Consider the following 25,792-nt stretch of genomic DNA (forward strand, 5'->3'; position numbering starts at 1 on the left):
TCACCGACGATTAATTATCGACTAGAATGGAAGTAATATATTTTGTATGTGATTACCATAAACCCCATTCAAACGCCTCAAGTTTACTACGTAGAAATAAACTTATCGTTTTCCATAGAGACCGAATAGGCTGCGCATAGCAATAAAGAAGTAATATCAATGGCCATAAAACATCGCATGGTTACAGGCGAGCTCGCAAATCGTTTCACGTGCATTGATAAGAGATTTTCGTTGCAGTGAATAGCAACAAGGGCAACGCCCAGATGCCACCGACCAGCGCTGCCTCCCAGAGTTGGCAGAGCAGTCCCCCAACATGCCAAATGCACAGCCAAACAATAATGGTGCGCCTCCGAGCAATGGTTAGTCGCATACCGATCGAATTGTTTAGAACAATACATACAAACATGCAGTCATTGTCTGACGTTTTTCATTGAATGATTCTCAGCTATAACTCCCAACCATTTGCACAGACTGGGAACGATATCAGAATCGTAAACATTCCTGTAATCTGTAATTGTAGCCACAGTGGTATAAGTCACAGTTCTGTGACATTGTAAGTGTAGCATCAACATCTCCCAAACAACTTTTTGATGTTACGAATGTTTGCGTGGTCAAGGTCAAATTATAGAGGATAATATATTATTCTAAGATGGTGATTAACTCTTTCTTTTCATTGATATAATATTATCAATTAGGATGAGCCATAGTTAATTATTTAAATTTGAAATTCAGTAATGGTATTTCAATGGCTGTTTGGGGGATATTTTATGTTGAATGATAAGGCATGCTGGAAACAAACACAATATATTACAGTAGGTACGTCTTGAAATAATGGACAGTTAAGGCTCCGTAACTAAAATTATACAGTTAGGTAGCAAATATATTTATTTTAATTTTTGTTTGAATAGGCACGAACCCCAACAACGGTAATAATGGCGGCAACTCCCCTAACTCGGCCGCTCCCAACATGCCGCCCGCCGCCAACGGCAACGGGACATCGAATACCACGTCTTCCGCTAAGATAGAACAACTCAACTCCATGAGGGAGGCGCTGTTCAGCCAGGATGGCTGGGGCGGTGTAAGTAACTTAACAACTAATAAGTCGTATATTTTCAACTACTATCTCAGAAACATATAATCACAAACCCATTTTTTCACAGCAACACGTAAATCAAGATACGAATTGGGACGTGCCAGGATCACCAGAGCCAGGATCGAAGGTGGAACCCACCGCCGGTGGCCCTCCAGCTTGGAAACCGAACGTGAACAACGGCGCCTTCCTCGGCACAGACCTCTGGGAGGCCAACCTGAGGAACGGCGGCCAACCGCCGCCGCAGCCCGCCGCCAAGACGCCGTGGGGCCACACCCCCACCACCAACATCGGGGGCACCTGGGGCGAGGACGACGACGCCGCCGAGTCCGCCAACGTGTGGACCGGGCCGCCGCCGCCGCAGCAGCAGTGGCCCGCCGGCCCGCCGCAGCACGCGCAGCAGTGGGCCGTGCCCAAGAAGGACGACTGGAACGCCTGGGGCGAGCCGCACCGTCCGGCCGACCCGCGGCTCGAGCATCGCGCGCCCGACCCGCGCCAGCCGCCCGCCGACCCGCGCCAGCACGACCTGCGCGGCGGCATCTCCGGCCGCCTCAACGGCGAGATGTGGAGCCAGCACCACCAGCACGGGCCCGCCAACAAGGTCATGCCCTCCGCCGTCAACCAGTGGGGCGCGCAGGGGCCCAAGGAGTCGATGAAGGGGTCCGGCTGGGAGGAGCCGTCGCCGCCGGCCGCGCGGCGCGCGCCCGCCGGGTTCGACGACGGCACGTCGCTGTGGGCGCAGCGCGGCGGCATGGGCATGGCCGGCCGCGGCGCGCCGCAGGGCCCGCAGCCGCCGCAGCGCGTGCCGCCCGCGCCCGCCAAGCCCGACGGCGTGTGGGGCGCGCACGCGCAGCGCAACGGCAGCTGGGAGGACCCGCACACGCCCGCCTGGCCCGACCGCGACGTGCCCGCGTGGCCCGACGCCTCCAACCCGGGCCTGTGGCCCGTGCCCAAGCCCAAGCAGAACCCGCCCGGCGGCTGGCCCGAGGACATCGGCGAGTGGCCCGGCCCCAAGCCCCCGCAGAGCGGCGGCCCGCTCGGCCGACAGATCCCGAAGGAGACGCTGTGGAACAGCAAGCAGTTCCGGTTCCTCGTCGAGATGGGCTACAAGAAGGAGGACGCGGAGGCGGCGCTGCGCCGCAGCGACATGAACGCCGAGGAGGCGCTGGAGATGCTGGCGGCGCCCAGGGACGGCTGGCGGCGCGACGAGCACTTCGGCGGCCACCACGGCGGGCCCTTCCAGCCGCCGCCCGCCGTGCCGCCCGTCACGCCGGCGCTCGTCACCAAGATGCTGCAGCCGCCGCCCCAGGCTCTGCACCACCACCAGTCCTACAATCCTAATAGGTACCATTTATTTAGATTAATGTGACCTGTTTTGAGATTTAATCTTTGTTTAAATTTTGACTTTTGTTTGTTGTTCTAACATGTGGTGTTTGATGTGACAGTGGTACCGGCAACAGCGGGCAGCCGAGCACGGCGCAGCTGCGCATGCTGGTGCAGCAGATCCAGATGGCGGTGTCGGCCGGCTACCTCAACCACCAGATCCTCAACCAGCCGCTCGCGCCGCAAACCCTCGTGCTGCTCAACCAGCTGCTTCAGCAAGTACGTTATGTCATCATGTGCCGTACTTTCGCTACATTTTTAACACATTCATTCTTAATTCACGCCTGTATTCCCAAAGGAGTAAGCACAGCACATGAAACTGGTCAAGTATCAGTGACTTTTAGCAATTAACGGATTGAAAAAACAATTTTTAAACTGTAAGTGAGTTTTAACACTCACTTATCAGTTATAATTAACGAAAAGTGGCCATGGTAGCGATAAAATAAAATACTTGCAAGATCCTTGAAAGATATAAGATAGTTTTTGCTATACACGATTAAAATATTAGTATGTTTTTGTAATCATTAAAAATATCACTATGCAGTGGAAGTCGTATTTATTTTTCGTCTATTATTTTCATTTAGAGGCAATTAATAAAATAATAGAAACTTAATCGTGTTATAATAAGTATGTCTTATGATTATGACGATTTTTATACTAGAAAAACATTTAAGCAAGAAAAAAAAAGCATTTGATTGAAAGCGAAACAAGGCCATCTTATGATTTGAAAACTTCATTACGCACACAATTCTCGTTTCTAGGTCACAAAGTACTCACCCCATGATGTACCTTACCGAGCGGAGAAATTGTGTGCCCAACCGAGCGGTCTTTTTCCGCTTCATAAACTTGTTTACGCGATCATTACTGTTGTAAAGGGATAATTTGTGATTGGTTTTGTTAGAAAGCAGTCAATGATAAAGATAGCTTTATCATGTCGAGAACGAGAATACAATTCACAGTTCACAAAAGATTCGTTGCTTTTATTTACGTTCAAAGTAAATCCTTTCTGTTAGTTTGTTTTATCAAAGTAAATAAAATCACGATGCTTTAGTTACCATCGACAATATTTACAAACACAGAACACACATTATAAGTACTCATTATGACTAAACACCTCACACAATAGAAATGAAAGGAACACATTGTTTGAACTTAATTTTAACGGTCAAATGATGACTGTTTTATTGTATTGTTAATCCGTTCGAGCTGACTCTGCTCTGTCTGGAACTGCCACAAAATTCGATTAACAGTTGTAAGTCAGAACTCAATAGTACATTACATCAGAGGCCGGGAAAATGAGGATTTCCGCCAAGTGGGTATATACCGGATAGGGATACGAGGCCGGGAATCCGTTTTCACGCCGAGGCATGTATAGTGCTTTTCTCAAACATGCAATGAAATAAAAAAAAAATGCTCTAAAGGACAATATTTTATAAAAAAAGTTAAGCCTAAGGCCTCTTGTCCACGACACGGTTTCTCGCCGTGAAAACCTACGGTTAATTCGCCGCGTGTAGGCACGGTCGTCAGTGTTGTATGGATCACTCAGGCCTCTTGTAGACGCGCACGGTCGCGCCACGGCACGGCGCCGCGGCCGTGTGTGCCGTGACTGCCCTCGGCTCGCCGCGCCTACGCACGGCGTGATTTTCATCAGTGTTGTATGGCAATCTATGGGAGCGTGTCGACGGCGCTGGACGTACGCACGGATTCGTGACTGTTTACATACGCTGATTCCCGATTTTGTTATAAAATGAGCAAAAATCAAGAATTAGGTATTAATTACATTTATTCAAGAAAGTAATAATATACGACACACTTTAAAAAGATTCAAGTAGCCTACGTATATGGGATAAGACCATCGAAGATTATAAAAATAAGCTGCTCAAACATGCCTTTTTTCTAAAATCGGATGTATCCGAAACCGTCTTTCCCTTTTTAACTGCCGACGCAAAAACGACGCGGTGTTATAAGTTTGACGTGTCTGTCTGTCTGTTTGTCTGTCTGTGACATTGTAGCTCCCGAACGGATGGACCGATTTAGATTTAGTTTTTAGGGTTCCGTAGTCAACTAGGAACCCTTATAGTTTCGCCATGTCTGTCTGTCCGTCCGTCCGTCCGTCCGTCCGCGGATAATCTCAGTAACCGTAAGCACTAGAAAGCTGAAATTTGGTACCAATATGTATATCAATCACGCCAACAAAGTGCAAAAATAAAAAATGAAAAAAAATGTTTTATTAGGGTACCCCCCCTACATGTAAAGTGGGGGCGGATATTTTTTTTCATTCCAACCCCAACGTGTGATATATTGTTGGATAGGTATTTAAAAATGAATAAGGGTTTACTCAGATAATTTTTTGATAATATTAATATTTTCGGAAATAATCGCTCCTAAAGGAAAAAAAGTGCGTCCCCCCCCCCTCTAACTTTTGCACCACATGTTTAAAAAATATGAAAAAAATCACAAAAGTAGAACTTTATAAAGACTTTCTAGGAAAATTGTTTTGAACTTGATAGGTTCAATAGTTTTTGAGAAAAATACGGAAAACTACGGAACCCTACACTGAGCGTGGCCCGACACGCTCTTGGCCGGTTTTTTTGTTTGAAAGCTGAATTAGTGTGTGTGTGTGGATTGAGTGAGCACCTTCCGAAAATAAAAAAAAATACTCTGATCATTTAGTAAAAGTTCTAAAACAATTGTAAAACGAATCTCTGAATTTGTAAAAAGATAAATCAAAAGATACAGCCATTAACATGTGCTCACTCAGTTCTCACAAACTACCAACGAAAACAGTGAATATATTCATTTAACATATAATATTTATATACTAACATTTAGTAAAAAATAGGCCAACCTACCTCTATAAATATTAGATCACCTAGTGACGTATTAAATTTTTTACAAATAGTTTCTTATGCTCACTCAATCCACACACTGTTGAAAAGCCGAATTTTGATGAAAAACATAAGATTTAGACCGCTATTATATGTGTATAGTTTAGTAAAAGTGAAATGGGAATTTGTAAAATACAAAACGAACCACTAACGTGTCAGGTTTTTTTATAATAAATTTTTGTAAGTGCTCACTCAGTCCACACGTTTTGAGAAAGTTAAAAATGTAAATATCTTACGATTTGTAGCACCTAAGACACTCGAAAGTACTTCAACATTTAGTAAAAATTTTTACTAAATATCCACCATCTAATATTTTATATTCGTTGTCTGGTTTTAAAGATATTCAGACATAACTTTTCTTATACAAATGTATCAAGTAGGGTGACCACACTATGTCGACTCCTGATTTTCCCCACCTTCACATTGTCATATTGAGATTGGGGAGTTTCGTTCAATTTTGATAATAGTTTACCGGATTTGTAAGTGGGAGCGAGAAAAGAATAACTATTTCTCGCTCCCACTTACAAATCCGGTACGCTCATCTGTTAGCGCGATTAGATTACCAGGTTCTGGTTTCTTACTAGTGAAGTATTATATTCTTTGTTTCTTACCAATTATCATTCATGTCCTTTTTAATGCATGCATGTCGATATGGTTATTATCTTGACGTCGATAAAAATTAAACAATACACATCATCACTAGGCCAAGAACATAACATAAAAACAGTTTGCAGATGGAGAATTAATATGGTATTAGTTTAATATTATCAAAATTGAACGAAGGAAACTCCCCAATCTCAATATGACAATGGGAAGGTGGGGAAAATCAGGAGCCGACATAGTGTGGTCACCCTACTTGATACATTTGTATGAGAAAAGTTATGTCTGAATATCTTTAAAACCAGACAACGAATATAAAGTATTAGATGGTGGATATTTAGTAAAAATTTTTACTAAATGTTGAAGTACTTTCGAGTGTCTTAGGTGCTACAAATCGTAAGATATTTACATTTTTAACTTTCTCAAAACGTGTGGACTGAGTGAGCACTTACAAAAATTTATTATAAAAAAACCTGACACGTTAGTGGTTCGTTTTGTATTTTACAAATTCCCATTTCACTTTTACTAAACTATACACATATAATAGCGGTCTAAATCTTATGTTTTTCATCAAAATTCGGCTTTTCAAAAGTGTGTGGATTGAGTGAGCATAAGAAACTATTTGTAAAAAATTTAATACGTCACTAGGTGATCTAATATTTATAGAGGTAGGTTGGCCTATTTTTTACTAAATGTTAGTATATAAATATTATATGTTAAATGAATATATTCACTGTTTTCATTGGTGGTTTGTGAGAACTGAGTGAGCACATGTTAATGGCTGTATCTTTTGATTTATCTTTTTACAAATTCAGAGATTCGTTTTACAATTGTTTTAGAACTTTTACTAAATGATCAGCATATTTTTTTTTATTTTCGGAAGGTGCTCACTCAATCCACACACACACGAATTAGTCGGGAGTGTTTTTAGCCATGTTTCATGAAAATACGAGTAGGTAGGTCCACTATGTCGGGGGTTTTTACAAAATTTTAATTTTGTGGTTATTCTTTCCGTTTCCTATTATATAATAAGCAACGATAATCTTTTTTTTTCGTAAGAAAATTCATTGACGCAGCACGTCTTACACAGGCCGGGATAAAAACGCTACTAGCCCGTACTTGGCCAAAGTCTCGCCCGATGGCTTTGCCGTGTCATGTACAAGCTCGCACGTTTTTTCAACCGTACGGCTAACACTCCGTACGGTTGAAAAACCGTGTCGTGTACAAGAGGCCTAAAAAATAATATGAAATCCCTTTACAGTCCTCTCGAGTTGTTGCGCCCAAAAAGCGATACTTCCCAGCCCATTTTAAGGAACGTAAAGACAATATTTCATTGCATGTTTGAGAAAATGTATTTTACAGGCGTAGTGCAAAAAGCTTTTCCTTCGTATTTTTCCTTAAACGTTCGTATTTGTCATGCTAGTTCAGTTCAGACAGTGTTGGTACGTTTTGTACTGAGACTGACTGAAATACCATAATACGTTCGTACATTTCCATACAAATACGAAGGAAAAGCTTTTCGCACTACTACACCTGCACACATATATTATATCTTATAATTTTAAACGAGCAATTCTTGTATATTTATTTATTTATTTATACTCGGAAACCGCTCTAATGATTTCGCTGAAATTTGTTATGTGGGGGTTTTCGGGGGTGAAAAATCGATCTAACTTATCCTTAGGTCCCGGAAAACGCGAATTTTCGAGTTTTCATGCGTTTTTCTTCGCGCGCCATCTCGTGTGCAGTAGTTGTACTGTTAAGACAGAATTCTTTCGGTCGATGTAAGTACTATTTATTGCAAAGACTAGATGGCGACACAGGTCAAGGCTAACACGAATAGAAAAATAAACTATTTGAGCTTTTGTGGCGAAACGCGCGCCATCTCGTGTAGAGTAGTTGTGTTGTTAAGGCAGAATTCTTTCGCTCGATGTAGGTACTATTTATTTTTGAACTAGATGGCGACACAGGTCAAGGATACGAAACAGAACCGAGCGAAGCTCGGTCGCCCAGATATTGTATTTGATGATAGATAATTATAGATAAACATGTGTTTAAAAAGGCGGAAACTTATTATATATTTATTTGCAGATCAAAGTATTGCAGCAACTGGTGCAACAGCACACGCTCGCCATATCGAAGGCTAACTCGTCTCTCGCACTGCAGTACTCTGTGCAAATCACCAAGGCCAAACAGCAGATCACTGCTTTGCAAGTAAGTTGGTTTGCATAATCACTTTCTGGAACATTGCTATTGTCTCGTACGAACGGGGATTTTCTAAACGTTTTAACTTTCTTCCTGCGAGAACTGGTCAAAAATTTGCTAATAACAAACATCATTGGCTACTTATAAGATCCCTCAAAAAGTTGCACGTTATATGAATTGCACAAAACATACGACAACACAAAACATAAATACAAGATAAGTCTTACACGATATAGTGCGTCTGCACGGGACAGCTCATCTGCATAATGATTTATCTAAACACATTTCTTAATTCCTAGGTTTTTTAAGTCCCCCGCATAAATCTAGACTTGGACCATATAATTATGTTGTGTGAGTTGTGTCACTCTTACAAGTGACTAAATGCAATGGAATCTTAAATAAGGTTTACTTAACATGAAATTATCTATAGTTATCCTTAGACATAAAATGACCTAACATTATGTTATGTCACAGGATTATTCCACCCTAAACTATCATAAACTTATCTCAAGTGCCTTTTACAACTGAAAGCCGTAACGGCGCATAATGACCTCTTGATTATTTCTCAAATATTTACAAGTGGTTTTGTTTGAAGAGTCAGACTTTTGACGTGTGATACTATACAGCACGACCACGGATGATTTTATTAATTCTGATGCGGTACAAATTCACGAAAAAAAATGTACTTTTTTGTACTGACGTTTAAAAAAAATGTACCGTTATGATTTTGGAGTTTCGACATAGGGCCCGTGGTCGTGCTAGGTAGGTACTCCCTGGCACGACCACACTATATTTAATGAGATTTTAAATTTCTGTTGCAGTACAAATTCACGAAAAAAAATGTACTTTTTTGTACTTACCTTTTAAAAAAAATACCCTCATGGTTTCGGAGTTCTGACATGGAGTGTGGTCGTGCTAGATAGGTGGTACTTCCTGGCACGACCACACTATATTTAATAATTTTTTTAATTTCTGTAGTGGTACAAATTCACGAAAAAAAATGTACTTTTCTGTACTTACCTTTTTATAAAAAGTACCCTCATGGTTTCGGAGTTTCGACATGGGTTGTGGTCAGGGTTGTGGTCGTGCTCGATAGGTACTCCCTGGCACGACCGCACTAAGTTTTTGAAGTAATTTACATGGTACAATTTCAAAACACTTGTTTAGTATTCATTTAACCATCAAATTAAACATAAATATAGTGTGGTCGTGCCAGGAAGTACCACCTATCTAGCACGACCACACCCCATGTCAAAACTCCGAAACCATGAGGGTATTTTTTTTAAAAGGTAAGTACAAAAAAGTACATTTTTTTCGTGAATTTGTACTGCAACAGAAATTTAAAATCTCATTAAATATAGTGTGGTCGTGCCAGGGAGTACCTACCTAGCACGACCACGGGCCCTATGTCGAAACTCCAAAATCATAAGGGTACATTTTTTTTAAACGTCAGTACAAAAAAGTACATTTTTTTTCGTGAATTTGTACCGCATCAGAATTAATGAAATCATTTCACGAAAAAAAATGTACTTTTTTGTACTTACCTTTTAAAAAAAATACCCTCATGGTTTCGGAGTTCTGACATGGAGTGTGGTCGTGCTAGATAGGTGGTACTTCCTGGCACGACCACACTATATTTAATAATTTTTTTAATTTCTGTAGTGGTACAAATTCACGAAAAAAAATGTACTTTTCTGTACTTACCTTTTTATAAAAAGTACCCTCATGGTTTCGGAGTTTCGACATGGGTTGTGGTCGGGGTTGTGGTCGTGCTCGATAGGTACTCCCTGGCACGACCGCACTAAGTTTTTGAAGTAATTTACATGGTACAATTTCAAAACACTTGTTTAGTATTCATTTAACCATCAAATTAAACATAAATATAGTGTGGTCGTGCCAGGAAGTACCACCTATCTAGCACGACCACACCCCATGTCAAAACTCCGAAACCATGAGGGTATTTTTTTTAAAAGGTAAGTACAAAAAAGTACATTTTTTTCGTGAATTTGTACTGCAACAGAAATTTAAAATCTCATTAAATATAGTGTGGTCGTGCCAGGGAGTACCTACCTAGCACGACCACGGGCCCTATGTCGAAACTCCAAAATCATAAGGGTACATTTTTTTTAAACGTCAGTACAAAAAAGTACATTTTTTTTCGTGAATTTGTACCGCATCAGAATTAATGAAATCATCCGTGGTCGTGCTGTATAGTATCACACCTTTTGACTACTTTTGAAAATGAAGAGGTTTATGTGAAAGATAATTGTAAAATAAAATGAGCAAGATTTGTCAGTTTTGCATTGTTACTGGAACTGGATTTCGGTTTTAGGAGCTGCAATATAATGGTCTAGACTCTACATCTCTCTGGACATTTTGATTATCACAGTGTCAATTTCGGAGAAACATCAGAAAATCTTTATGCCTAGGTGTCTTGACAGTTGTACAATGGTGGGTTTGTTGTGACAGAACCAGATCGCGACGCAGCAGGCGTTGTACATGAAGCAGCAGGCGGGCGGCGACCTGTTCAAGCAGGGCCCGGACCCCATGTCTCAGCTGCAGAACAACTTCGGCAACATGGACATTGCCAAGGACTCGCAGGCCGTGAGTATACTCAAAGAAACGAGTAAGGGAATGCCGCCAGTTCAGTAACACGAAGCTCTAGGGAATTGGGCAGAATGAACTCAACAAGCGATCAAAATCCCTATTATTAGGTTTAAATGTTGTTGGTCATGTGTCACATTTAAACCTATAATCGTTAACAATAAAGTATTAATTACCTATCTGCATGTCCATGTCGTACCATTATTCATACCATGTTTTGATTGACTGCGAATTAAGTCCAGCAATGGTAGATTAACGACCACACCCAATGGTAACTATTACGTGAGCAGTCCAGCATGTAAGTCTTGACAAAAAGTAAAGCATCTCTGTACATGGTACATCTTGTGGAAATATTTGTTGTAAGGAATTGGTATATGTGAATTTAGTCGCACATCAGATATGTGAATACACACATAATTCTAGTCTGCCGAGTTTCATTATTATTGTTATAGCCATTTTTTTAAATAATTTCGTAGATTACCGCCGGTTGCATCAAACCGTCTGTGACCGTTAAATAGTTTGTTAAATTTTATTGTATGGGAAGTTCCATAGACGCCTGCTGCGTGACGATAGTGTGTCTGTCAAATGTGGTTGATGCAACTGGCCCTTAGAGACACACGATTATCGGGCTAGGTAGATTTGACGAGACTATGAATAACACAAGTGGCTTTTAAATAATAAGATAGTGGCATGACTTTGCTAACTATAAATCATCAGACACTGTGTGACATAGGCTCATCAGCTGAATAGCTGCTCGCCTATAATTGAATGATAATAACATAAATATTATATTTAAAGCAGGCGTACGGCGCGGGCCAGCAGTCGCGCCTGAACCAGTGGAAGCTGCCGTCGCTGGACAAGGACGGCGAGGGCACGGACTTCCCGCGCGCGCCCGGCGCCGCCAAGTCCACCACCAGCCCGCAGCTCAACCAGCTCGGCCTGCAGCCCGACCCGTGAGTACTACTCTCCCGTTGAGCCGCTTGCGGTACCTGTAGCATGAGAACGGTTACTGAACAGCCGGGTCCACACAGCGAGGCACGTCGCATAGCAGCGTCGCGAGGCAATTCTCTCGCGCGGCGAATGGCCAATGTAGACGTTTCTTTTGTGTATTTTAAAATCTAACCTCGTCAGGGCGTGCCGCCTGAGCCGTGATTACGCAGTCGTGTTAAGGACACCTGGTTAAGTATTCACATATAGTGCTTATGTACACGACTAGACTGCATTCATAAACTCGTTCCACATATTAAATGCATAGTTACATTCGTGTTTGTGTACAGAACATGGACGGTGGGCCGCGGCGAAGGCTGGGGCGAGGCGGACGTGGCGGACGGCAAGGACGCGTGGCCGCAGCACCCGCAGCACCAGGCCTTCGACATGGTGCCCGAGTTCGAGCCCGGCAAGCCCTGGAAGGTCGGTGTCCAAGTACCCACAAACACAGTCTACACTCCGTTACCTAACCATGGTCGTTAACATTCGGGAACATGAAAAGTAACTAATAAAAAGCTTACCTTAAAAAAACACTCGCCTCTCCTACCTGACCCCTGTCATTTTCGCTGGATAAATTTCATTCACCAACATATTACTATCAAGAAGCTTTTAACAGCTTAGGAATTTTCGTGCCAGCGCTGTTACGAACGTCACGTTATTGTTGTTATGGACTCTTGTTTCATTGTTAAAATATTTTTCACCACACCAACTTGTAAAGGCTTACTTTGCTATTCGAAAACAGATAGCAAAATTGCATTTTATCCACTAGAGTGCAAAATAATTTCATACAAATTTTAACTTGATGTCTTTAGCTGGCTGGTATAATTTACGTGTAAATGATGATTTTGAATCATAAATATTGATTAGAACGGGACTTAATCGCGTAAAACTTACGTTTTATATTTAACCCGACGTTTCGGACATGACATTACGTCCGTGGTCACGGGTAGACTGGCTGGGAGTTGTATCAACATCTTCTAGCTGTACGAGTTTTTCGAACTACCCGCACTTGATTGTCATCAGTCACTTTTACGCTAGGGTTGCCACTCTGCCTACATACAACACTCACGACATCCGATGGTATGAGACGGGAAGTTTTCTCACGTTTACACTTGCTAATCACTGGATTCCACGAAGATGAAATCCCTTGCCCTTCAAAACGTAAGTTTTACGCGATTAAGTCCCGTTTTAATTTAATAATATGAGTGAAGATCGTGTTAGTTTAAATCAATATAAATATTGATTAGATTGATAGGTTTGATTTAGTTTGATGTTTTATAGTCAGTATTTTGTTCGTGTTGGTGTGGTATCAATATTGGCACGTGCGGTTAAACAACAACTTTGCCTCCTTATAAAACAAATAACTATTATTCTTATAACTTTAAGTCCGAGACGGCCGTCCATCGGAGCGGTCCCTAGCCTATCGATAACCGCTACAAAAAGTTCCTTTTAACCTACAACTATACGAAATACAGGGCAATCAGATGAAAACCGCGGAGGACGACCCGTCGATGACGCCCGGGTCCGTGGTGCGGTCGCCGCTGTCCCTGGCGGCCATCAAGGAGTCGGACATGCTGGGCGGCAAGACGTCGCCGCCGGGCGGCGAGCGCTCGCTGTCGTCGTCCACGTGGAGCTACGCGCCGCCCGCCGCCGGCAAGGACGCGTGGGCCAAGCCGCGCGCGCCGCCGCCCGGCCTCAAGGCCTGGCCGCAGCACGCCGCGCACCCGCAGCCGCCGCCGTCCACCCGCAACAACCTGCCCTCCTGGCAGGCCTCCACCTGGCTGCTGCTCAAGAATCTTACCGCGCAGGTCACTCATATTTCTTTTTCTACTCCAGCACTCAAATCTGCCAATTAGATTATTGTTAGCGGTATCCAAATTAAGTTCATTTGAGTAACGATAAGAAAGTCTATTTGTCTATAGGCTTATCTGCTTAGCAGTAATCATATGAATATAGGAGTTCTGTTAAGTTTTTTTTAAAACACAACTTCCAATTTATCAGGTATGTTTTCATTTGTAACTTTTAATAAATAATATGATGTTAAGGTTCATAATTTAAATCAAGATGAAAAAATAAACTAAAATGCGTTTTTCATATTAGATATTGCAAAACAAAGGTAAAAATCATAAGTTTATCAAATAATTTTACATTCGACATTTAAATATTCTTGAACGCAACCACATTTTTCGTAATTGAAAACCGGCTTATTTTCTATTTCTCTTGTCTATGGCATGTTTGACATTTGTAAACTTTTGACGAAACTTTTTGAACTAAGTATTTTAGTGTTGTGTAGTTTATTTTAATTCGACTTTATTGTGCAAAAACTTAAGTAATTATAAGTGATTCTGGTGAACTATGTACTTCCGAAGAAATCAAGGCTATGGCGATCAAAGTGACTGACAATTCCTTACCTGAAAAGTCGGAAGCGCACCAAAAGATTGTTTTGAAATGGAAATTGCAAAAAAATGTTTCGACTTTCTCCGAAACCGCGTTGTTGGCATATTTTGAAGAATTGTGCAAGAAGTTCTCGCCATCAACATTGTGGACAGAATATAATAGTTAAGATCCACACAAATATTCCCATTCATTATATGAAGTAGGTAAGCAACCCATTTTATTATTCTCGAATAGGTATTTATATGGCTGTCGTAGAAAAAGTATAGTATACAATCGTAACATTATGAAGGCTATAAAAGTCTCGTACCTTACTTAGGCCACTCGGCAAGCTTCGTGACCTAACCGCGGTACTCAACTTTTATAGCCTTCATAACGTTACCGTTATATAATATACTATTTTGACAGATGAATAATTAACGTTCATTCATTACTTATAGGTACCGTGCGCTCATAATCAGTTATGATACGCTCGGAAATTGTGAACATATTTTTTTTCTTGTTTGACAAGGATTCAAGAAATTTGCAAATACACAAAATTCACAGTTAGGCAAGCGATAGTTACTCCACTTACTCAAATAATTATTCGACATTCGTTCAACCAAAGAGGATAGAGTATTAAAGAGCGTTACTGTCAAAGTAAAATGTGTAATCACAGTGCATAGACTGCCATCTCTCCACACAGGCTTAAAACTTTTGAACCTCAGTTTTGACAATTTGGCCCATATTCTGAGCTTGATATGTTTTAAAATGTCAAATTTTAATATTAGCGCCATCTAGCCGAGCGTACCTCGAAGGTGTAACGCCATCTAGGTCACGGTACCTTTATCTATTATGGTACTGAGGTACGTTTTTTTCTTAGACTATCCGTCTAGATGGAGTTATATAGGTCTTTGGTTCATCTTAAATGTGATGTGATACCCACCCAGAGGCAATTAGAAAAAATAAGTGTTACTAATAAAAATATTATTATATCTTTATGTCGTTGAAACAGATCGACGGCTCGACGCTGAAGACCCTGTGCGTGCAGCATGGGCCGCTGCAGAACTTCCACCTGTACTTGAACCAGGGACTCGCGCTCGCGCGCTACTCGTCTCGCGAAGAGGCAGCTAAAGTGAGTATTCATCATCTCCTCCTGCCGCCGTTTTCGGCTACGGCGACTGCGTTTTACAGTTGAGAGCGTCAGTGGTGTGCTCTCAGGTGGCTGACGTAGCCAATTTTTGCTACGAATGTGCGACCACACTCGCGGCAGGTCAGCACCCCTCCGACATAATTGTAAGTAATAGCCACAGGTGGTCTGGCTTTTAGCTCATCGCGCTTAGCGTCGAGTTCTGTGCGCCGTCTAGCTTCAAACTGACGCACCTGTGTCTGCACAGTATGCCTCCATCGTGGACGATCACTGGTCAGACTCTTCCATTTCGTTGGCTCTATATGAGCTCTCTTCATATGTCGCTTCAACACATCTTTGAACCGCAAGAACTGCCCGCCTCGCTTCCGCTTACCAGTTTGCAGTTCGCTGTAAAAGATGCGTTTGGCGACTCGGTCTTGGGACATGCGAGAGACATGACCGCACCATCGTAGCTGTCGTCTCATAAGGTAGGCCTCTATTCCGGCGACATCGGCGCGCCTAAGGATCTCCGTGTTCCTAACACGGTCGGACCAGTGGACACCCATAATGTCGCGGAGGCACCTAAGATGGAAGCTATCTAGAGACCGAATATGCTTACGATAGAGGCACCACGTCTCAGAGGCATCCTGGCAGTTTACTGATAGAAGCTTTCACAGCTTTACGCGCAAAAAATAAATAAAACAATAGGCGTTTTGCAAGTAGTCATGTCAATCAATTACAAATTAACTTTTTAATATTTTTAACATTTATCCATATTAGGTATTAGTGTGATCAAATCGTATTAAATAGAAGGTAAGACCTTTGTCCTGTAACTGTCGAGTAACTTGTGACCGTTTTGGACTTGTGTTTCCGGCGAAACTACGAATGTGGGTCGGAAGTAAGCGGTAATGTAAAGAGTACCGCACCCGTCACCGTCACACGTCTTCATCGTTCTTATGTTTTATTCAAACTGGGTTGTTGTGCCTGCTTGTAAAATCGGCAGTCTTGAATGCTACATTCCTCAACGCACGCATATTGTATTAAGTAACTAGGAAAAGATCTAAAAGTATTGACTTGTTGCTTACCCTGTCGATTCTAATTATGTATTTATCAAAGTATTTACTTTGTTACTGAAGACTATTCTTTGACTGTATTTTCGGTGACAGGGTCAAACTAAACAAATTGTGTAATAACGCACTGATAGTGTCACAAAGGGTAAGGTCTAGTTGCACCAACCATGGTTAACAGACTGATCAATATCAAGCAGCGATCTATGAAACTTTCCATAGAACAAACTTGCGAACTCTTTAACAGTGACAGACGGTTTGATGCAATGCAGCCGACCTTAATACAAAGAAATACTATACATAATAACGTGATTACTACAAAGTGTATGAAGAGTTTGGACGGTCCCTAAAAGGTACGCTTTTCGGTCGCAGGCTCAGATGGCGCTGAACAATTGCGTGCTGAGCAACACGACGATCTTCGCGGAGTCGCCGGCCGAGTCGGAGGTGCAGATGATCCTGCAGCACCTGGGCTCGGGCGGCGGCGGCGCGTGGCGCGGCGGCGGCGGCGGCGGCAAGGACTGGGCCGGCTTCCCGGGGCTGTGGCCCGACCAGCACGAGCAGCGCGCCACGCCCTCCTCGCTCAACTCCTTCCTGCCGCCCGACCTGCTGGGCGGCGAGTCCATCTAGGCCCCCGTCTAGTTGTTGTAATTACGCTTCGAGTCCCGCTCCGCCTGCGGAGAGGACGATCGCCTAGTCAGAGCGCGGGCCGCGTCGCGCCGCGTCTCGGTCGCGCCGCGACGCGCCCGCCCCAGCCAACTGTCCACAATACTATTATCTACTGTGTTGTAAGTGTTCATGTAGATTATTTAGTGTACATAAGAATTATACATATACAACGGCAGACATATAATGTATCGACGGTTATACCTGTATGAAGTATATATAGGATAGGGTCGCGGGGGCTCGGTCCCCTTACCAAATAGAGCTAGGCATGGAGTAGAGTAGTTGCGTCGCGGGCTACCTCAGTCACTCGTCCCGTGGCCTTATTTTAGTGTATTTATTTTGTTGCGCTCGAGGGCTGTTGCTGTTTCGCCCGTCGAGATGTTTCGTTCCGAGTTTCTTTCGTGTTTTTACTTCTCGTTTTACATACTGATCGTATTTTAATTATTTATTCGGTTTCGAATTCTCACTCGCGATGAGCCTTTGTTTTCCATTAGTGATATTTTTATTCAGCAATAAATGAGTAAGTGCATTTCGCAGACTAACAAACGTTTTATAATTAGTTGGTAATTTTTATAAAGATAACAAAATTTGAAAATAATGAGATTCGAAGTGCATTCTTGTAGTGGTAAATTCCTTTTAAGTCTGAGACGGAAATGAGTATAGACACGTACGCGAGAGCGCCGCCGCGCGCCGCGCGCTCGCCGTCGCGCCGCCGCGCGGTCGCCGCGCGGCCGCCTCGCGCCTCCGGGCGGCGCGCTCCTGCAATCCAGTAATCCTGTGATGTAAAGTATCTTGCCTAATGTAAGGATAATCTATTTTGTTGGAGAGTATCAGAGTAGAGCCGCCGGCGGCGGTCGGCCTCCGCCGATGCTACTGTTTCCCCAAATTTTTTCCAGTATTTGTGATTCAAGTGCCACTTTATGTTTAATATATGAAACGATTATCTAGATTATACGATTAATGTAAGGGTAACCTAATATATTAAATTGAAAATTGTTTTATCATTTTATATTACATACATTTGTGAGAAGTGTTATAAAGTACTATAATTGACAGTAATTTAAAATATTACACTTTTGTGTACCTATAGGTAAGAATAAAGTTCTAACTTAAATTTAGCCATATCAATATCTATTTAATAAAAGATTTGTGGTATTTTCTATAGGCTCAATTTGAACGTTATTCAAAGTGACATATGCTTTAGATATTCTGTTAATAATATATTGTAGCAGTAGGCGTCTCGGTATTACATCATTGTAGGTATAAGATTACACTTAAGTCCTATCGTAGGTTTCGGTAAGCATACTATTGATATTTTACGGCAACGATCGCACGTGTAAATGTTCGTTATCATAAAGTTTATTTACATTTTTATTTACTTTTAATTTATTGATGGTGTGCCACAGAGATACTCTGCCAAAATATATCATTACCAATACGTTACGGGACAGCCAAGTCGCGAGGCGACCGCCCCCGCCCGAGGCGGCGCGGCCGCCGCAGACGGACCCACCACGCTTTACGATCCCGACCTACGATCACAAAAGCGAATGACTATAATAAATAATGTACATTATCTATTCTATTTCGTCATCTTCCAGTGATCTTACGATTAAACATAACGATTGTAGTGCTAAGTTAGGTGTAAGTAAAGCTGTACCTTGTCGAGCCGCACGCTCGAGAACTCTTTCACAAATTAATGAAGTAAGTTAGGAGGCGCTTGGACCTGTAGTACTTTAGTGTTAAATGTGTTGATGTGTGATGTGTTCATTTTGGAATCGATCAGCATTTCTCATTAAATAGACTACCTATACTTACCCTCCGCGGCGAGGCGCGAGTCCCGCCGCGAGCTCGGTGTGACGCGGAGTTCTATTTTTTACTGACAGTACAAGTAAAGTAACACCAATATAATTTAACATTTTTTTAAGTATAGCTTTCGTTTTAAGCCCCTTCAGGCGACGATCGCGAAATTATTTTTTTGCTATCGACCTACAAATTGAATGTCGGCTCGGAGGGGTCGATACGATGACAATGTCATGACGTTTAATGTTAGGTGCCAAAGAGTGAGTATCAAAGATAAGTAAGAGGTGTCTGGGACGATTGGTTTGCATCTCTTCGTTTAGTGACAATCTTCCAAATCGTTTTGAAATTATTTTTGCGGTACGGGTAATCGATCTGATGTTCCTATCTCGGCGCGTCCGCGCAACCGACAGATCAGCGTCAATTCTATTGTCGTGAAGCTCAATTTAAGTGATCAACGTGTTCTTTTTGACAGTTTATTGAAGTAATAACTAAATTAAAATAATTATTTTAACAGAAATCGTTCTGTCCACGTCTACACCAATTCGATAATGCCTCAATTGCAATAGTTTTCTGGTGCAAATGTGAATTTTTATAATACAGCAATAAATGTCATAATTATAATTTTTATAAAGCGTTTTCCATTTTAAAGTTAGATAAAGCCAATAACGGAAAGTATAACGTTCCAGTGCCCTGTAGAATACGTTGTCCATAGACTTAGACGAAAGAAGTCATGCCTTGAAATGTTTAGTCAGTTAAAAAGTTATCAGTACTTAATAATGGGTATAATATTGTAATGAAACATTGTAAGTGTAGGGGCGTCGGTATAGTGGTGTTAGGTGTCGGTATAGGCCGCGAGCACGGCACGCCGGGTGGCTCGACCGCCGAGGCGGCCTCGCCCGGTCGCATGCGGCACGCGCCCTGCTGTCACTGGAACACACGAGCGGCGGTAGACGCATAGCATGCAGGGTGGTCGGTCGTGGTCGCCTGACCCGCAAACCGGCTGCGCCAACATGTCGTCCCTCGCTCGTTTCGCACAACCTCCTCGCTTGGCGTTGACGCCAGAGGCGTCGCGTCGGCGTGGTTGGCCTGTGTGTGCCAGTGGCAGCCAGGAGGCCGTGCCCCTGAGTGGAGTGCCGGCGGCAGCTAGGTTGTGAGACGCGGCCCGCGAGCCGCGGCGCGCCGCGTCACTTGAATCTCCTCTCGGTTCAATGACTGCATCATTATTTCCTGCACACGATTGCGTCACGTGCAATTTTAGTATATGTTATTATTATGTTGTTGTATATTTATACTTAAACCTATACTGTAATATGTGTATATTGTGAAATTATATTCTTAAAAGATTTAATACGCTTCACGCTTTCACTTTTAAAAACATTTTTTCGTGACTCGTTTCTGTTATTTAGAATAAATTTACGTACCTAAAAGTAATTATAATAATTATCATAGGTAGGAGATGTAAGAAAAAAAAAAAAACAAGAAAAAAAACAAAAAAAATATAAAAAAAGAAGCAATTAAAAGAAACCAATGATTGTGCCTCAATGAACTGTGGTACGTTACCGTAACCGATGGCAGGTGTAAACGTTTCCTTGGAGAGAAATATAATGAATTGTGCGAAATCGGCGCGGGAGCCGGGCGGCCGGTCCGGCCCGGTCCGGCGCGGCTCGGCTCGGCAGCGCTGCAGTCGATACTCGGCCACGGCCGCGGGGCCCGTGCCCTCGCCTTGTGTAATCATTAATGAGCTTAGCTATGTTTTACTTTTATCGTAAGTGTTATGTCATCAATCAACATCTAATAGTTATATATATTTTATATAAAACCTATGTGTAAATATTTTTATCTATTTATTTATTTGTTTTTCATGAAGTTTACCCGAATTAATAAGTAATTTAAATTTTTTCGAGTCGGTTTCTTTTTAATTTTAGTCTAGCGTCTGTCTCTCGTGTGGAATGTGAATCCAAAATTTGTGTCTATTCCATAACACTATGCCAAAGTCTATGTGTAATTGCCATTTGAAACATAACGACCACTGACTTTCTTAGATAGTCCCGCGTAGATCTCTATCATCACATCATCTATACTGTATGATCGTACAAACGGAGCCCGCCTGCGGGCGTCTCCAAGCTGCTCTGTATTATTTTAGCTCAAGTATTCAATAGTAGTTTGCTCATAATATTGTTGTTAATTTTTATGTTTATCTCTTAATTAGTGCTTTTAAAATTCTTGTAATATTTTGTAATCTCCGATGTTAGGTCTTAATTATAAGGAGCCGTTATCGAGAGTTGTGTTTGGCGAATCACACATGCCGCCTGATTGCGTGTCAGACCGCTGTCACCTGTTGCCGAGCACGCTGCTTGCCAGAGTGCATAAGTACCATTTGTTATGGTTTCCACTTGGACAACCCTTTGTCTCTAGATAAAATATATATTTACATTTTGCTAAGTCAACGTTGCCTTAATTATTCGGCCAATCCTCATGAATTTAAAAATCTCATTTTTATACCTTACCAGTAGATTTACTAACTGTATTATGGTGCGGCAAGCGGTGATGCATGAAATCGGCGTTGACGAATTTTTAACTGTAATTCAGCAGATATGTGTAACACGCATCTCGAAGGGACCAAATATGTGTGCGGTCGCTCATTCTACAAAAAAATCCTGCCTGAGCATTAATTTGGTGACCTCTAAAAGACAACCATTTTTCCATAATGTTAAATACGTTTTACCGAACGCATAAAATCTCTTGTTAATGAATACTTACTGTAACGTAACGTAACTTTATTATAGTGATAGTGTACAATATTCAGAAGGGCCTTTTTAATTTGATAAGGTTAAAGTTTTGCTTGTTGTCTTTATTTATTTATATATAAATATTTTTGTACGTTAGGGCGTTCGTCGTCGGGTCGTCCCGATCCCGATCAATAGAAGCACATTAGTGATATCTACTTGTAAAACTAGTCTTCCTTGTTTGAGGTTACGGCACGTGTAGGCGAGGCGCGCGAGAGGCAATCATTCCTCTAGTCTTGTTATGTGGTGCGATTACATAAGAGATAGATACCAAATATAAATAACGAAGGCTTTGACATACGTAGTGTTAGCGCTAATGTTAGAGGCCCGAGCAGCTTGGAAAGGAACACGTTACAAGGGAATGGTTGGCTAGTATTATTATATGCATTTATTTCTCTTTTGTCATAGTCACTCAAGCATATATTTAATTATTGATTGAGCTAACGCCTAAATTTGGAATATCAAGAGTTTATTTAGGATGTTTCATATTTTACATTTTAGTGTTTAAATATCTAAAATTTACCTTAATTATAGTGAATGGATTTTTGTATTATTGGTATATAGCTGTAAGAAAAAGGGTGTTCTTGATAAACACTAACAACTGATTAATACAAAATAAAAAAATGTACTGAGTGACTTTACGTGTAAACAGAGGGCCATTGATAAAAAAATGTTGACTAAGCTAAATTCTCTTTAATGTGGTAATTTAACTTGAATGTGATTGCTGAGAATATTTTTAACTGCTATATGTATAGTTGTAGATCGGTAAGTCGCCATTATCTGTTAGTTCCCTCGCGGTCCTTGCATTATATTTGTGTAGCGTTGATGTCCCGAGCGGGTGTGTATATAGGTACCGCGAACGGCCAACCCCCTCCACCGGTTAATTGATGCAGTAGACTCCAGTTGCTGCTCGCTAACTACAACACTGCTTCTCTAGTCTCTCGCATTCAAACATCGCTTTAAATAAGCTTTTGTTATCGAGCATAATTATCAATCATATCCTATATGAAACTAGTTTATATTCGTATTATTCTTTCATTAGATCTCTGTTGTACCTGTGTGAAATTGTTTATATTGAATCATTTGTACTCTAAAGAAGTGTGCCGGTCTCGACTGGACGTCGTGTTAGAATACGTACGTGCTCGCAGTTCGTACCGCGCGCGTTCGCTGCTGCACCCAGACTCGTACTTTATCGGCGTCGACAATACTCTGCGCTCGTTATTTAGTCACTTTTGTACCTTGATTGTACTTGAATAATAAACCTATGTAAGTGAGGAACGACTAATCCAATTCTGAAAATATACTTAATTTAAATTTTGACAGACTGATAGCTGTGATTAAGAAAATATTTTTAATATTATCCAGTGAGTCGGATGAAATATTTATTTTGTTAGAGGTTTCCTACTGCCAGCTCCACGTATGTGAGTGACGAGACAACCGCTTCGTATATTTTTACTTAGTTATGTATCAAGTGTACATTTCGAAGTGCATTATACGAGTGGATGACTGCCGTTACTGGATAACGTCGTACAAAGACGAACAAGCTAACCTAGTAATGACCCCACCACGTCTAAAGTAGCTATCCCAATGTGTGAATCAAAGAAAATGACTAGTAATTGAATGTTCATGACATCCACCGGCCGCGCCGCGCGCCGGCGTGAGCGCAGCGCACACGCGGCGCGGCGGAGACTGATATTATACTTAGTGTCAATACCACCGATGTCAACTGAAATTTATTTTTCCTACATATTTGATCTTTGAACGTTGCATATCTACTACATTTCTAATTCGAATTAATTTTGTTCTATTCATATCCGTAATTCCCATGATATGCGTTAAGTTTGATATTGAAACCCTTGTGTTATAATAATGAGTACTAAATCAAATGCCTTGTAGTGAGTGACACTCTAAAGTAATGATTGGCGTTGTTTTATAATAAAGTATATATTTTTCGGTACCACCTTTGAGTTAAAGTACAATGTAGTTGTAAACTTGTATTCATGTAACGATATCAGCTGTAACTAAGGCTAAGTTAAGAGTAGACGTAGCGTGGTCTCCTCTCGCGTGCATCTACTAAACATTGATCCTCGTTATATATCGTACCCTATGTATTGGAACACTTACTATGATAGACAGATACTAAATTTATGTCATAATTATTATATCAATAGGCTTACAATAAGAGATTTTTCTGTGCAAATCTCTGTGATGGGAAAATTTATTCTAAAGATCTAGTATTAGCTGAAAAGTGAAACAGTTTCATGGTAACTTTTAAAGTTAAACTTATCAGTCTTTTCGCGCAAAAGGTTGTGTATTATTTTTTATGTAGTACAAATGTGTTCGCAATTTGATTGCTGCTCTAGTGTTCCTTATGTTCTTATTCGAATTAACTATTTTGGGTATTTATTTAAACCTTGTATTCTCGTGTCTAAAATTGATTGATTTAATTAAATTAATATCTTAATATATTGAGGCATGCGTAAGGGATATTCGAATAGTAAGTTTTAGGAATGGCTGCCTTATTTAGTAATACTTGTAATCTATACTGTACACCATCCATCCTGAATGTTCCGCAGAGGACAGCTCGTACCAAATAATAGAGTAGCGGCGTCGTCGCGGCGCGGCGGCCGACGCGCGCGGCCAGCCACGTTCCGTCTTTATACCTCATGCATAACCTCACCTAGTGTCCTATATCAGACTTATTTATCGACTCTCCGTACTTACCACGAGCACTGCACTGTTATTTGGTACACACTCATATTACTAACCTCTCTTAACTTAATTTAAGGCGTTTATTATCATCATCAAACTTATCAGCGTAATGACTAGTTGATGTATTTTACTGTTATTTTTCTGGGACTACCTAAAAGCAATGTATTTTACAAACAAAGCAGGAGAACAATAATTATTATGTAAGTGTAACAGTTAGTGAATTTAAGTGTGCTATTTTCCATTCCAGAACTCAACGATATCAATGTTCTTGTAATACTTACGTTCGGGTTTTAAAAAGATGTTATTATTATGTGTAATTAAACTAAACCTTATGTGATTGAAATGCAATGTTTAGAAGTATTTTATTCTTTATTTTTTACCATTAATAATAGTTAGTAGAGATCTATTTGAGAGTCTAATGTATCAATTATTTGTAAAGTTGGCTGTAACTAATTAGAAGTTACAATAAGTAGAAATATTTTAATATAAAAACATTTGGAGCAAATTTTATGTAGATGACAAAATAGTTGTTTTGAGCATTATGTGAAGTGTTGTATCGTATCGTATCGTATCGTTAGCGCAATGTGTACGCACAAGGCGCGGGGCGGCGCCGGCGCCGGCGCCCGCGACTCGGCTTGCCTCGCCTCGCCTCGCCTCGCGCAGGCGCGCTCGCCTCCGCTCGCCCCCGCTCGCCCCGCCCCGCGCCGCTCCTCGACCGTACCCTCGACTGTCACTGCACAGCACTGGTAGACTAATTCAGTTATTGCGTAAGGATATTTTTCTTACATTTCATAAGAGTAACATTTATAGTTATAGGCAATAAATAATGTTTAACAAAAAGTCCCTATGTAATCGAACTGACGACAGAAACGCATGTTATATTTGTGGCCTCTTTATGAATAAGATCTAAGTTACATGTTAAAAGAAAATTAATTTTGCTATGCACAGAAATGATACTCAATTAATTGCCAAAAAGTTATATGTATATTCATAGTTCAACAATATTTCTTTTGGGCATATTTACTTTGAATTTATGCAAGACGTAGATTATGATTAAGTAGGTTGTAGATTAATATGTAGAGTGAATGCATATATAATATATCTATATATTTAAAATAAGGTGAATTTGAGATGTATCAATTTCTTGTATTGTTCATAAGTTTAGATAATAAATGGGTTTAGCCATACTTCGGCTGGTTTGTATGTTATATGATTATATGATTAATTGTAAAAAAAAATAAAAAAATCAATAAAAATGCGTCGTTTTATTTTCTCCATCACCCAAATTTGATACCTTTCAAATATTTGACTTCGCTACAGGCACACCTCGGATACTGGCGATCAAATATATGAAAGAGGCGCGTTCCTAGCACACAGTCTAAGCTCGTGTAGGTGAACGCGTACTTATGCTTGTATGAGTGAAATATGATAGGTCGACAGTTCGCGTTTTTGACAGGCGGTAACTGTGAGGTAACCGAGAGGGGGTGGGCGGCACTTTCAGCGGG

The 25,792-nt window shown here is 41.3% G+C and overlaps 1 protein-coding gene across 1 annotated transcript in view; it reads left to right on the forward strand.

The window, feature by feature from the left end:
• LOC125233686 (protein Gawky) overlaps positions 1-17,626 on the forward strand; it is a 29,099-nt gene extending 11,473 nt beyond the window's left edge. Inside the window, 12 exon segments of the mRNA XM_048139769.1 lie at positions 238-309; positions 312-359; positions 909-1,078; positions 1,161-2,434; positions 2,536-2,692; positions 8,053-8,175; positions 10,636-10,770; positions 11,572-11,723; positions 12,048-12,180; positions 13,233-13,565; positions 15,146-15,265; positions 16,699-17,626. Coding sequence (XP_047995726.1) covers positions 238-309; positions 312-359; positions 909-1,078; positions 1,161-2,434; positions 2,536-2,692; positions 8,053-8,175; positions 10,636-10,770; positions 11,572-11,723; positions 12,048-12,180; positions 13,233-13,565; positions 15,146-15,265; positions 16,699-16,953 — 2,972 coding nt within the window. The 3' untranslated portion in view covers positions 16,954-17,626.
• The last annotated feature ends 8,166 nt before the right edge of the window (positions 17,627-25,792 follow it).

The sequence above is a fragment of the Leguminivora glycinivorella genome, chromosome 14, assembly GCF_023078275.1.
Source record: "Leguminivora glycinivorella isolate SPB_JAAS2020 chromosome 14, LegGlyc_1.1, whole genome shotgun sequence".
NCBI classification, from domain to species: domain Eukaryota; kingdom Metazoa; phylum Arthropoda; class Insecta; order Lepidoptera; family Tortricidae; genus Leguminivora; species Leguminivora glycinivorella.